Below are 15,273 nucleotides of genomic sequence, written 5' to 3' on the forward strand. Positions count from 1 at the left end.
TAATGCCATGTTTATATCATGTTTATATCTTGTCATGACTTTGAGGAAAAACAAGTATGTGTCTAGATAGAGACACTGGTTACTCAGTCCCTTGTTAACTTGTTGTGATCGTTACAGTTTTTGTCATAACATTTGCACCTTGAAACAGCCTCCAGTTCCAGATCGGGAATTAGCTGATACAAATGAATCATCGGTTTTTGCTTTCAGTGTGGATAAAACAAATATGAACCTTTACGTTACCGATATACTATACAGGGAGAGCACAGCGTAACAGTTTTGGGATGTCAATAGCCAAAAAGAAACGGCGCTTTCTCGATTCGAAACAAGTCTAGTTTAAGAACGCATTGTTTCTATTCATTTCTTTGCCTCTATTTTTGTCTACAAAAATATTTTTATTCTGTAGAGCGTTTTCTTTACACATTTCCTCACCTACTCTATAACTTTGATGAGTCCTTTTTCAACTATTTTTCATTTCCAATAATTTTATGTCCCAATTTTGACAGATGTGCCTGGCTCTCCACACGGCCTGAGGGTCTCAGAAAGAGGCTCAAGGTACCTCGTTGTATCCTGGCTGCCACCGGCTACGTCACACACCTCAGTTGACAAGTATATTGTGCAATACACGCAAACTACAGGTAGGAACAGCAATTTAATTGATGCGTATCCTTGAGACATTATTTTTGTTTACTCGACGAGTAAGACTACAAACTACTTAGTTGCTGTTGTTGTTCTTGTTCTGGTTCTTGTTTGGAGGTTAGGAAAGCCCTATTGAAAACCCTAAGAGGGTCTGTAAAAGCTGTTTTGCGTTGAGTTATAGACACTGGAATTTTAGGATAGGATATTTATGCTTTATTTCTTAGAATGAAAATATCAAAAATGAATAACGTAAATGTTAAACAGTAAAGAAAAATTATTTCTATAAAGAAAGCGTATTTATTTTAATTTTCGTTGGTGAAACAAGACACTATTTAACCATAGGTTTTAGCATGCGCTCCGAGTCAGCTGGAGGTCGTATCACGACTTGTTTCTCTTTCCTTTGAAGGGGTGACTCCAGAAGGCAGTAAAACCCTGTGCTTGGCCAGCTTTTTTTTATGGCTACTATACCTATGCACAGTGATTACAGCCTATCACTGTCGACTACTTACTACCTGCATGATTCTTTGCTTAGGTAGACAAAGGCCCTTTGAGATTTAACGTAACACAGCTACACAAAGTTCATTAATTAAATTTCCGGTCTGCGTTACTGGAAAATATGCTGACAACGTATTTCTAAAAGAGATAATGGGTACTCTGTGAAATATCACAGTCCATGTAATTAAGAATGTGTAATAGAATCATTAGGTTGAATTTTAGCTAAGATAAGAAAGATTTTTTAAAACATGAAGTCACTGAAAGTTATTGTGATATCACATTTGCATGTAAATCAAGCATTCATTGTTTAAAGTTATTCCTTCAAAGAAAGAACGTCCTAATGCTTAAATTATGAATAAAAAGACAGACTTGGTCACTGTTGTTAATCTTTTAGTTATAATTTCTTAATAATAAATATGTGGAATACAATAATAATGATGATAATAATAATAATAATGAAAATAAAAAAAATACTTAGAAAACATCTGTGGATTGTCTTAGGTGTACAACTGTTTGAAGGTTTATTGAAATTTTCCTACCCTCACCAAGTCGACATAAATCGATATTTTATCTCAGTCACTCCAGAATTATGTGAAATTTTTCTAGTTTTTATTTTTTTATCATCGTCACTTTCTAGAAAGAAATTAAATCTTAGTTGTTATTTTGAACGATCATCCTTTCTCGTCTCGGTAAAATCATTGGTATGTGTCGATACATTCAATTTAAAGGTAAAATCATTGGTAGGTTTCGAAACATTCTGTTTAACGTAAGTTAATGCCTCTAATTCATAAATGATGGAGAAAGAGAAAATGGTGCTGTTTCCAGCTAGACGAATAATGGAATAAGAACTGTGAATAAATACAGCTAACGCAGAAATAGAAAAACCACACGAAGTGGCCATAAGAAGTGTTCCTTATTATCCCTTTATTGGTTTCTGTTCCTGTACGGCTTCATTTTCCTCCAATAATCTCTGACACGGATAACTTCTTCTTCCTGGATTCTTTCCTCACGGCAAATCTTTTCCAGCTGAGGTTTTTTTGTTACTCCACGTCCCTTTTTGTTTTTACATATTCCACTTTTTTCTGGCTTTTAGCGCTTTCATCTATTTACCGTGTCAGAGGTCAACTTTATCAAAGGTCCAACGTTGCTGTATGATGAAGGGCCAACATTCATCATTATAATCAGCAACATTGTTTGTTTTTTTTTCATTAAATGACTGTATCCTGCTTATATTATATCAAATGTGTTTATGCTGCTTTGCCTTTTCGTATTCAAGATTGTGATTGTTAAACAAGGGATGTATGGCCGTAGACTGCCTGCTTTACCAACTGAAAGAAACGTAACATGTTAACAGGGTGGGCGACTACCCACCTACAAAAACAGATGGCCCACCCACTAAATTAATTTCGCCCAAAAGGTCTGTAGGGGATTTGAATATAAGTAGAACACCACTTACTGAAAATGGCAGAATTTGTAAAATTGTTCGTTGCTGTATCTAAAAAAAAACACTAAAATATGACATAAAAAGCGTTTTATCAAATAACATTATTATCGTGTATGAACCAATATTACTAGATTATACATAAAGCTGAAGAAATAAGTGTACAGTATATGATATTTTATATGCGATAGCTAAAAGATGAAAAAATAAAACAGTACAGGGCCCACACATAAAAAAAATTCTTAGGTTCAGCCTTGCTGTTCTATGTAATGAGATTATGATATGTCTTTAGTTTGTTTATTTATTTTGTCAGCGTTATCATTTTTATTGATTACTATATGATTACTATTATGATTGTTAAATGAGGAATTTATGTCCGTTGACTACCTACGTTACCAGCTGAAAGAAAGTTGTTTTATGCATTGAGATTATAATATGCCTTTTGTTTATTTATTTATTTATCTTTGTCATCCTTACCATCTTTATTATTACTTTTACAATTACCATTGTTATTATTTTTTATATCTCTTCCATTCCCCCTTTGGTATCTATGTTATTATTACTATATTACTAACGCTTCACTTCCATTCTCTTTTACATCTAAATTCGTATTACTACTACAAATATTTCTCTTTCATTCCCTTTTGTATCTATATTATTACTATTACAAATACTTCTCTTCCATCCCCCTTCTTTTATTGGTATTTTCATTTCCCTGTTGCCTCTCCCTCCAAGGATCCTGGGGCGAAGGAGAAGAAGAGGTGATCGCTGGAAACAACCACAGTGCCAGACTGGCGCCGCTTCTGCCGGACACTCAGTACCTCGTGAGGCTTCTGGCTGCTAATCACCTGGGATCTTCGCCTCATTCTGAGCCACTGCAGGTAAAGTAAATAATAATAATAATAATAATAATAATAATTTAAGACCTAGGCTCTCCCAGCATTCAATGTAACTAAATCCTGAAAAGACAACCAGGTTAAAATTCAAATCCAAAATAATAATAATAATAATAATAATAATAATAATAATAATAATAATAATAATAATAATAATAATAATAATAATCTTACTATAATGGGCTTTATGTCTGTCCGTCCATCCGTCTGCCCGTCCGTCATTTAATCACAGCCAAACGGCTGGTCCGATGGGAATGAAACTTGGCAGGGTTATAGTGGGGACCCCTAGGATGGTTTTTAACGGGGTTTCATCCTAACTCCTCCCCTCTCCTAAGGGGTGGGGGTGAGAAGGGATTCCCTGAAATGGGGCTGGTTATACCCGTAGACTTAGTTACTTAACGAATTTATCATACATAATTTCTTTATACATATGCCTTATCATCTGGAAAAGAATAATATTCGGTAAACATCAATGACATCAAAGAGGGTGGAGTTTGAGAAGGGGGTTGGCAGAGAGAGAATGAGAGGGAGAGGAAGTGAGAGAGAGTAGATGGGATGTTAGGGAGAAGAAAGAGGCAAAAGGACGGGGAGGGTTAGAGAGAGACAGACAGACAGACAAACAGAGAAGAGCAGGTGTCTGGGAGAAGAGCGAAAGAGAGAGTTGGTATTAGTGAGATGAAAGAGAGAAAGAGACAGAAATTGTTGGAGAGAGAAAGAGAGAGTGAGAGAAAGGAGCGAGAGGGAGAGGAAGAGAGAGAGCGAGAGAGTAGAGGGGGTGTTAGATAGGAGAAAGATGGAAGAAGTGAGTGAAGTAGAGAGAGAGAGAGTTGGTATTAGTGAGAAGAAAGACGGAAAGAGAGAGAGATGGTTGGGGAGAGAAAGAGAGTGTGAGAGAAAAGAGCGAGAGGGAGAGGAAGAGAGAGAGAGAGAGAGAGAGTAGAGGGGGTGTTAGATAGGAGAAAGATGGAAAAAGTGAGAGAGAGAGGGAGAGAGTAAGCAAGTTTATCAGTCGTTATTCAGAGTTATCCCAAGCAGAGCTAGGTCAGTCAGCTAGTAATAATATAATAATAATAATTTAAGACCTAGGCTCTTCCAGCATTCATGTAACGAAATGCTGGCAGTACGATCTTCTTTGTATACATTATTTACCCCTGCCCAGTTATAGTGTTTGTAAAATAATATACTAAATCCATTTCGTTTTCTGTAAAAGTAAACTATTGTACCGGTTTGTCTGTCCGTCCACAGTTTTCATGTCCACCCTCAGATCTTAAAAGTTACTTAGGCTAGAGGGGTGCAAATTGGTATGTTGATCATCCACCCTCCAATCATCAAACATACTAAATTGCAACCCTCTAGCCTCAATAGTTTTTATTCTATTTAAAGGTGAAACTTAGCCATAATCGTGTATGTGGCAACGATATAGGCCAGGCCACCACCGGGCCATGGTTAAAATTTCATGGGCATTGGCTCATACAGCATTATACCGAGACCACCGAAAGATAGACCTATTTTCGGCAGCCTTGATAATACAAAGTTCAGAAAACTTTTTTACTTGTTTTGTATAGTTTTAGCTTACCTCTCTTCTTTAAGATGTTATGTCGTTGTACGAAAAAAACATGTTGCTTCATCACTTAAATACAATTTTATGTCCCTTTCTAATTCAAATGTCTAAGGAAAAAAGGGAACGCACTGTTTCCTTCTGTAAAAATTGTTGCACCTTTATGAAATTCGAACGTCTCTTGAAAGGTCCGAACAGAGGGTGAAGCCCCGTCAGCTGCTCCAATGTCCGTCAGAGCCGATGCCGTATCCTCCGGCAGCATCCGGGTCCTGTGGGAACCTCCTCCACCTCACACTCATCATGGAGATTTACTGGGATATAATTTGGGCGTCAGGAGACACGAGTAAGTCTTTCTTTTCTTAGATATTCATTCGTTCGTCTTTTCGTAAAAAACACATGCCCACACTAGCGGGCACTGCCCAACGGGCAAACACGTTTCCCATAACCCGTTCCAGTGTACTGACCAACAGATTATGGAGCCAGAACGCTGCAGTTGTCTGGTAACACTGCTTTAGAAGCGAGAGGTAATAAAACCAGCTGGAATTGCCCGACGGGCATGCCCGCCAGTGTGGACAGGTCACTAGCTAGGTCTCTAGTTGCCATACCCATCCTCGCACTCATATAGAATTTTCTTTTTATTTGCAAGTTCAGAAATGTTTTTGCCTTCTCAAGTTGCAGTATAAGGTTTTAAACAATTTTAAGCCTGTTTCACCTCCCGTTTTTGGCAGGAAGTTAAATTATGGTGGAACAGTTTTCAAACATTTAGGTTATGTTTATTCACACTTTCCAGTTCCATACATCACCTGGTATCTCGTTTCATCTTGAACGTGCCTCGAGATTTATTCCTGGTTGCTGAACGTTAATCTCGTTTTGTTCCATCTTTTCTACTTCTATAACGCAGTAGTTGACGTACTTTTAGTGCATCATCAGACATTTTTCTCCTATAACCTTCTCTGGCACTTCTAGCGCCTCCTCCTTTACTTTCCTGTCGTTTGTCTCCTCCTTCCACTACTCTGGAATTTGAGTGGGAGGAGAGCAGAGAAGGGCGTGGAGTGCTCTGCATTGTCTCTGTGAGCTCTTCTCTAAACATCCTTTTGTTGGATCATTTCTTATCTATTAGTCCTATTACCTAGTTGATTGCCTATTATTAGCCATCACTTCAATTCAGTATGAGATACTTCCAACTTAACACATTGATCCTTTAGCACAAGCACGTCATCACAAATGTCTGAAAGTAAAAATAAAAATCTTACCTCATAAGACACAATTGTGAATTATCCCTTTAATAAATATATATATATATAGTATATATATTATATATATATATATATATATATATATATATACATATATATATATATTATATATATATATATATATATATATATATATATATAAACACACACTCTTCAAGTTGATGTAACGCTTGGTATTTGAATACAGATATTCCCATAACGCTAACTATTGGATTAATGAACATCAACCACCCCCCCCACTACAATTTCATCAGGAAATGGTCTTTTAAACAAAGTGCACTCATGATTAATCCCATTGCCTTGAAGTGTGGTGGGCGAGGAATCCTACAACTTCACCGTCGTGGGCTTGGGCGCTGGGTCCACTGGCCTACAGGAGGTGATAACCGAACTGTCGCCGTGGACGCAGTACACGGTCGTTATTAGGGCGTATAACACCCACGGGCCAGGGCCTCTGTCCCAACCAGAGGTCGTCCGCACCATGGAAGATGGTAAGTCACTTAATGTGTGGTTCAATTGGCAGCGCCCTTGCCTTTCAATTGAAAGACCTGGGTTCAATCCCGATGTGAGTCCAAAATTTATTTCTGTCCCACGAGTAATTTTGTTGAATACATATATCACATTGTGTCGTTGATTCAGGAAGCTATGTGCATATACATAGATCTGTTCCGGTAATGCAACAGTTGATAATAGAAATTGTCTACATGAAAACAACACCAGAGGGTTGGTTTCTGTCATATTTGGCATTTGTAAAGATAAATTTGTTTAAAAAATTGGTAAACGGATCAGTCATTACGTCGCATAAAGCTAATAAGCTTATTTTATTTCAGGAACATTAAAACTTCTCTCTCTCTCTCTCTCTCTCTCTCTCTCTCTCTCTCTCTCTCTCTCTCTCTCAGAGAAAAAGAGCAGATATCTCTTCTCTCTCTCTCTCTCTCTCTCTCTCTCTCTCTAGAAAGAGCAGAGAGCAGCATATCTCTCTCTCTCTCTCTCTCTCTCTCTCTCTCTCTCTCTCTCTCTCAGAGAAAGAAAAGAGCTGATATCTCTTCACTTCACTCTCTCTCTCTCTCTCTCTCTCTCTCTCTCTCTCTCTTTCAGAGAAAGAGCAGATATCTCTTCTCTCTCTCTCTCTCTCTCTCTCTCTCAGAGAAAGAAAAGAGCTGATATCTCTTCACTTCTCTCTCTCTCTCTCTCTCTCTCTCTCTCACATGAATAATGTTACAAGAAGAGAAAAATAATATCTTCCTCCCCACCCCCCCCCCCCCCCCCCGCAAGCCACCCCCCTTGCCCTTTTCTTCACAATTTCCCCTCTGCCCTCGTTCTCTGGAGGCTTTAAGAATTCACTACATCCACTATGAGTCAAGTTATTTACAACAAAAACAGCATTAAATATTCCTAAAACTACATTAAAAACGAGTGTAACTGGCCATGAAAACTGCCTTTAAGATAGCTTCAAATAGTGTAATGATGAGATTAATCAAATCCACAGATTCAAAAGCTGAATTTCTTTGACTTGTTCAGTACAATACTTCATATAATTATAATGCCCCGTAGGGGTGGTAGTGTTGTCAGTGCACCTCACGGGGTGCACTGTAGGCATTACCAAAGATTCTTTGCAGCGTCCCTTCGGCCCCTAACTGCAACACCTTCCATTCCTTTTACTGTGCCTTCATCTTGCTATTCACCCTCTCCTAACACTTACTTCAAACCTACCTACTCTCGGCTTCCCTTCAAACCCTGATTGACCTCATAGGTCCCAGTGCTTGGTCTTTGGCCTCAGCTATATTCCATTCCATATAGTTTTGGTGGGCCTCCTGATATTGTTATGAAGGGAACACAGAATCCCAACCAACCAAGAGCAAAGACTTTACGAAGCATTATAATATTCTTGATGAGTTCAGATCGCTGTGATGATTATGAATGACATTATTTCACTGTAAAGATTTAGTTCCAATGTAATTGATGCAAATGGCCTCTATTTTGCTACAAAAAGAATACGGACAAAATAAAGAGGAACTATTTACACACCATTGACTCAAACGAATCCCATCTCGATGAAAAGTCATTATGGCTGACGCGTAAAATGAAAAGTTTTGATCAATATCATAATGTGCTGACGTAATATATTTCTTTATCAGTACCCTCAGGGCCTCCTATAGGAGTCGAGTGCAGCGGCGGGGCGCGAGGAACCTCCCTAATTGTACGGTGGGCCCCTCCGCCTCCCTCCGCCCTCAACGGACTGCTTCAAGGGTATAGGCTGACCCTCACGCGCCTTGATGATACGACAGGTAAAAATTATTATTATTCGCCTGAATATGGTCTTCATTCCATCTGCGAATACACTTCTTATTTTCGAGAAAGGTTAAATGTTGGGTAATACTTGTCAGATTAACAGTGATCTCAAGAGATAGTAGTTTAACAAAGCTTCCTGTCATAAATATTAGCGTAAAAGTATTTCACCTTAATGCATAACAAGAACTTAGTCACAAATTATGAAGTATTTAAAAATGATGTCCCGTCGTTGTAGGAAATATTGAAAATGGTTTTGTGTTATCCTAATAGGTGTGTGCATATTCCAAAATTTTTTTCACAATTAAAAGATGATAAACATTTTATTAAATGCAAGGTCAGCAGCATTTTCTGTATGTTCAGTATACCTTGAATATTTACAATATTTACTGTAACTGTGCAGTTAGCATCGCAGAACTTCATATATTTCTTCAAAGGCATCTAAAACTGCCCTATGTATTGCCATTGAAAGAGAAGTTCTTGTCCCGAAGTAACTAATCAGTTGATTATAATGACCTCATAGTCGCGGACTTTTACCAGTTAATTCTTGACTTTATGTCGGCCCTGTAGGGAGTTAGTGCCATCAGTGCACCTCACGGGGTACACTGTAGGCATTACTAAATGTTCTTTGCTACCCACCCTCTCCTAATAATTATTTCGTAATGTAACTGTGAGGTTTTCCTCCTGTTTCATGTTCCAGACCTACCTATTCTCAATTTCCTTTCCAGTGCTGAATGACCACATAGGTCCCAGTGCTTGGCCATTGGCCTAAACTCTATATTCCACTCCATTCCATTTATCGCGGTTGTTAAATCAACTCTGACCCTCCAGATAAGGTCGAGGAACTGACGAGAGTAACCAACGGGCGCGAGGAGAACGTAGGAGGTTTAAGGCCTTGGACCAATTACACCGTTTCTGTAGCCGCCACTACCAGAGCAGGGGCTGGAGTAGCGTCTCAAGACCTCACCTGCACAACAAAAGAGGACAGTAAGTGCAAAAGTATTATTATTATTATTATTATTATTATTTTGATGAGACCGGTATGTCTGATTTCCAGAATCTCACAGAACTTTCTCCAAGGATTTGTTCATTCATAATAAGGAAAATTAGAGCAAGGGAAAGTTGCAGAAATAGGCCCACACTAAAAAAGGAGGGGTGTTTGGAGGTAAGAAGGATGAGGGCTTGTATTCTGCATTGGGGTTGGGTTTTGAGTTGGGGGGGGCAAGAATTGGAGTTGGAGTTCTGTATCACGGCTAAATCCCGAGTCAGAATTCATCAGACGAAAAACACGCATTTTTAAGTAGACTGAGACTGCTACTGCATTCCAACGTGCTCTTCATTTCAGTTGCTGGAGCGCCGAAAGGCCTGAGGGCTCTGCAGTCGGGGTTGTCTTCAGCTCTGCTCTCTTGGCTGCCACCACACCCATCGACGGGCCTGCTTTTAGGGTACACGCTCTTCCACCGACCACCTCTCTCGCGCTCGACGTCCGAAATTTCCCTTCACGCCCATGACAATTCGCACACGATCAACCACCTCTCCAGAGGCATCCACGAGTTCTGGATGACTGCCCGCACCAGGGTTGGAGAAGGACCGCCCACGACTACCGTCAAACTGACTATTAAGGATACAGGTAAATCTGAAAGAGTTCTTTGACAACGTACCCGTTTATATTAATTTATGTTCCCACATATAATGCTAATCAGTCGGTATCATCAATCACTATGGTCTACCTTTCAAACCCTACTACCTATACAGCAATTTTAGTTGCATCAGTATAAAACTATAGTGAACGGGAAATGATTTTAACTCTTTGATCATCTAAATCAAACTAATTGCATACGTTATTCCACGACACATTAATTACCGAGTTCCATATCACTACTAATTTTATTCTTTGTTGTGCATTACCAAAAAAACTGAATTATGTTTAATATTATACAACAGAAAGCTATGAAGGAAGAATGTAATTTTAAATAGTTCATCTTTTTATGATTTTAATTTATGTATACGTATACGGTGGTGTTTTTTTTCCCTTTATGTGGTTTGCTAAACCCATTTGTGTTTTTGACAGTTTCACCTGGAATAAGCTCAGTCGGTGGACTAGTGGTGGCCACACAAGGCGAAGACGTGCGTCTGGCCTGTGTGACTGTTGGAAACCCGCTATCGCCCCTCATTTGGTCTCTGCGAGGCATACAACTCCAGAATAATGGCAGGTGCGTATGGTTTTCCTATAGGCAGTCTGAAGGCGATCCCTTATGTTCAGGGCTGGTTTTAAGCCTATTTGACCAATTTGCTTTAATTGGGCCCCGCGTTGTAAGAGGGTCTGCGCCAGTTAGTTTGATGCCTTTTCTGTATTCTAAGGGGAATAAACCACTGCCGAAAACATGGAATGAAGAATTAGGAAGTGTTATTCCTCACATTATTATGCAAACTATACTAACGGAAAATTTCCACATGTAAAATCATTCTTATATTAGACATAAACAAAACAAAACAAAAGTCTTCAATTCTATCATTTTCCAATTGGACCCCGCAAATCCTAGCACAGGCCCTGCTTTTATATTTTATTATTTTAAACACTACTTGTATGGATTAATTGTACTTTACAAGTGTAAGCAATTACGAAAGAATAAAAAAATAAAGATATCCTTTATCTTGAAGAGCACAACATTTTCAACCCACACTATGCTCCTCTTCAGGTGAACGTAAAAATAAGAATGCAGACACGAAAGACAAAATGAATACAAAGAATAATGAAAGCAAAATGAATTTAGAAATAAGCATCAGCTAAGTAAGGATCACTTGTATGATGTATCCAACGCTCTGTAACCTTAAGCATGAGGCTAGAAAATATTTTAAGTTGGGATATATTTACATTACAGTGTTTTCTTGTTCCCGGTGAGACTAAAAGACAAGACTGTTTTGGCTCCCATTTTGTAAAATAAGGAATGAAACCAGTTTTCTCACCGGTTTCGTTGGATTTATACTTTAGGTGGCGACAAACAAACGTTTTATTAGGAGGGGAGAGATCAGTCTTCAAAAGTAATGAGAATGAACAGGTAATAAAATTGCGTATGCTAGACATCCCCATATCACAGTTACCTGTGGGAATATATGTGGCAGAGTAAGCTCTGGGTCTAGACTATGTAGTCAAACAGCTCTTTAATGCAATTACCAGAACATACATCAGCTACTACACACCCCATTCATGACTACTCTACTTCCCTTCATATATTCTTTCTCTTCTCTCTTTCATCCCGAATTATGGATGGCGCATATGTGCTGCCTCAGAGCAAGAGCCCGTACCAACACAAGGCTGGCTTAATTTAAAATAGTTTCAGTTTACCAAAAGCATTCAATAACTCTTCAGAATATTCATTCCATCACACCGGAATGCATTCTTAGATTATTTGTAGTATAATTTTAAGCTCCATTTGCTCAGTAACCACAACCTCTGCATTAATTTTTCTTTTGCTCTCTAAAACACTTTCTCAAATCCACCATGCATTTAATCCCTTCCAACATTATTATTTGACTTTATTCTTGTCCACCTTATTGATTCTCCTCTGTGCCATACACAATCATTCCATCTGTCTGTAACTACGCATCAAACAGTATCCTTTCTTTCTCTGCAAAACCCCTCATGTCCTTATTCTAGCATAACCTTCATTTTTAATTCTTTCCTTAATATGCTTATACCCATAACAGCTCCTGCTGATTCAGTGATTGCGTCCTTGAATGTTGTACAAGCTTCAAACTTCTATTGTGACCTTACCCTGTCTATTATCTATCTTCTCCCTGTAAATTATTCTGACATCATTCTAATCAAACTCACTTGTCTTGGTTATATTTGTAGTAATATTCTGAACTCAACATATATACTTAACCTGTCTTATATTTCTGCTTTTACTTCAACCAGATAACGATCAAGTATACCTCATGCCACGCCTCTTTTCACCATTGAAACCAACCATGAGCTTACTCTCTCATCCCATTTTCTGTCAACACTTTCTCAAGTGTACAAACGAAGATTCGTCTTTGGAAGTAATGGCCTCCCACAATATAACTACCACACACACAAACTATATATATATATATATAGTATATATATATATATATCATAGTATATATATAAGCATAAAACCACAAGAAAATGACAGACAGATGTCCAGCTTCGTACTGACCTTCTGCCTGTTATTTTCCTTGTGGTATTCGCTCATATAATGATGTCACGTGCATCTACTGTGATTTTTAAAGCATATACATATATATATTATATATATACACGTATTTATAATATTGTATACGTGTATTATATATATATATATATATATATATATATATATATATATATATATATATATATATATAGAGGCAAGTGAACGAAGATCAATAAAGAAACGCAGTTTAGTAGTTAAATACGCCAACTGGTGTTTGGTTGTTAACAGATAAAATGTGTATGTGGATAACATGAAATACCTACATATATACAACTATACATATATACATATATATATATATAGATATATATATATATATATATATATATATATATATATGTGTGTGTATATATATATATATATATAGATAGATAGATAGATAGATAGATAGATAGATAGATAGATAGATAGATAGACAGATATATTATTAGGTCCATACAAAACCGGAATGTATTTTATGATCGTTTGTACATGTATATGGATGGAGATGTTTATAGCCTATGAAAAAACAGTAACTCTCTCTCTCTCTCTCTCTCTCCAGATTTAGACACGAAGACAATGGAGCTCTGGTAATCAGAGGTGTTCAAAGAGGCGACCGGGGCAACTACACATGTTCCATCAGCGCCGTCAGGAAACACCTGTACCTCCACACCTCTGCTACCTACAGCCTACACGTGCAAGGTGAGACTATTCATGCGGATGGAGCAGGCTTAAATATGACTGAAAAATGGACGATAAATAACTGATGCCATTAATAAAAACAGGATCATTATTAGCTTACATAATACAAAATACTTCCTCGTTGGACGAGTGGTTTTCGCGCTCGGCTACCAAGACGGTGGTCCGAAGTTCGACCCTCGGCTCGGCCAAGGAATTTACTTCTGGTGATAGAAATTCATTTCTCGATATAGTGTGGTTCGGATCCCACAATAAGCTGTATGACCCGTTGCTAGGTGACCGATTGGTTCCTAGCCACGTAAAATACCTAATCCTTCGGGCCAGCCCTAGGAGAGCTGTAATCAGCTCAGTGGTCTGGATAAGATATACTTAACTTTTGCCAAATATAATAAATCTGGACTTTAAATCATTTTGATTAATTTGTGATGAATGTGTATTCCGCTCTCTTTACTGTATCAGGAACAATCCTATTAACCTTAAGTACCAGAGTAAACATAGTTTTCAACTTAAGGTTTTTACTTTTAGTTTTCTGTAAAATAAAACTATTGTGCCGGCTTTCTCTGTCCGTCCGCACTTTTTTCTGTCCACACTTTTTCTGTTCACCCTCAGATCTTAAAAACTACTGAGGCTAGAGGGCTGCAAATTGGTATGTTGACCATCCACCCTCCAATTATCAAACATACCAAATTTCAGCCCTCTAGTCTCAATGGTTTTTATTTTACCAAAGGTTTTAAAGTTAACCATAATCGTACTTCTGGCAGCGCTATAGGCGCCACCGGACAGAAAACTTGAATGCACCGAAGAAAATTCGGCCCATTTCTTACTTGTCTATTTTTGTTTTTAATGCTTATCTCTTTACAATGATAAAGAAACATTTATTATGTCTTCCCAACATTCTCCTCAGTCCCGCCGAGCGCACCGTCAGTTCACATAGCAGACGCGACCTCCTCTTCTCTGACGGTGGCCTGGACGCCAGGGGACACGGGAGGAGCTGCCGTGAGGGCGTGGGCTGTCTGGTGGCGAGAGGCTCTTGGCGGTGGGTCCTGGCACACGCGAGAGTTGGGTCGCACCCACACCTCTTATGTGATCACTGACCTCAGCTGCGGTGCTGAATATCAGGTAATCACTGCACATCATCAGAGCGGATAAAATTCTTGCTCAGCAGATAGGGCAATATTAATTTCAATTAGCTTTGTATAAGTTCCATTCAAGAAGAAATTAAAGATATAACTGTTTAAGAACAGTTATGTCACAGAATTAGTTATTGAAATAGATTGAAATAGAAGGGGCCATCCTGGTTAGGCCTAATGCGGACAAACTGAAAGGCCTTCAAAATTAAGCAGGGATGATGAAGTGTCACTTTTTTCTCATTTATCAGTTTTTTATGATTCCTGTGAAAGAATACGACCCAAGGTGCTGATGATAATTATGATGGTGGAACTCTGGTAATACTAGTACTTCGATGTGAAACTTTTGTATTGTAACCAGTGAATTATCTTCTTCACTTTGCGATCTCTTCACAGGTGTACGTCACAGCTCGCACTCACGTGGGTTTGTCGCCGCCCTCGCGTCCTTTGACAGCCAGAACCTCTGGCTCAGCGCCCGTGGCACCTCCCACCCGTCACGTGGCCTCGGTGAATAGCACGGGCGTTTGGGTATGGTTGGGTAGATGGGCGGATGGCGGCTGCCCAATAACGCATTTTACTCTCCAGACAAGGTCGCCTTCTCATTCAGTCTGGACCACTCGTTAGTATTACAGTTCTTGTTGGCTTTCCTACCTGATGTCTAAGCTGGCAGATTATTTCTA

General features: G+C 38.7%; 1 protein-coding gene across 6 annotated transcripts in view; it reads left to right on the plus strand.

Annotated features, from left to right (window-relative positions):
* The window catches only part of LOC135219395 (cell adhesion molecule Dscam2-like), a 391,041-nt gene that overhangs the window by 359,605 nt on the left and 16,163 nt on the right, over positions 1-15,273 (plus strand). For all 6 annotated transcript variants that reach the window (XM_064256138.1, XM_064256137.1, XM_064256139.1 and 3 more), the window contains exons 19-29: positions 504-635; positions 3,308-3,453; positions 5,215-5,369; positions 6,589-6,770; positions 8,418-8,567; positions 9,400-9,555; positions 9,914-10,198; positions 10,640-10,781; positions 13,330-13,469; positions 14,371-14,585; positions 14,990-15,212. In XM_064256138.1, the coding sequence (XP_064112208.1) occupies positions 504-635; positions 3,308-3,453; positions 5,215-5,369; positions 6,589-6,770; positions 8,418-8,567; positions 9,400-9,555; positions 9,914-10,198; positions 10,640-10,781; positions 13,330-13,469; positions 14,371-14,585; positions 14,990-15,212 (1,926 nt within the window). The remainder of the gene's footprint in view (positions 1-503; positions 636-3,307; positions 3,454-5,214; positions 5,370-6,588; positions 6,771-8,417; positions 8,568-9,399; positions 9,556-9,913; positions 10,199-10,639; positions 10,782-13,329; positions 13,470-14,370; positions 14,586-14,989; positions 15,213-15,273) is intronic.

Source organism: Macrobrachium nipponense, chromosome 1 (genome assembly GCF_015104395.2).
Source record: "Macrobrachium nipponense isolate FS-2020 chromosome 1, ASM1510439v2, whole genome shotgun sequence".
Classification (NCBI taxonomy): domain Eukaryota; kingdom Metazoa; phylum Arthropoda; class Malacostraca; order Decapoda; family Palaemonidae; genus Macrobrachium; species Macrobrachium nipponense.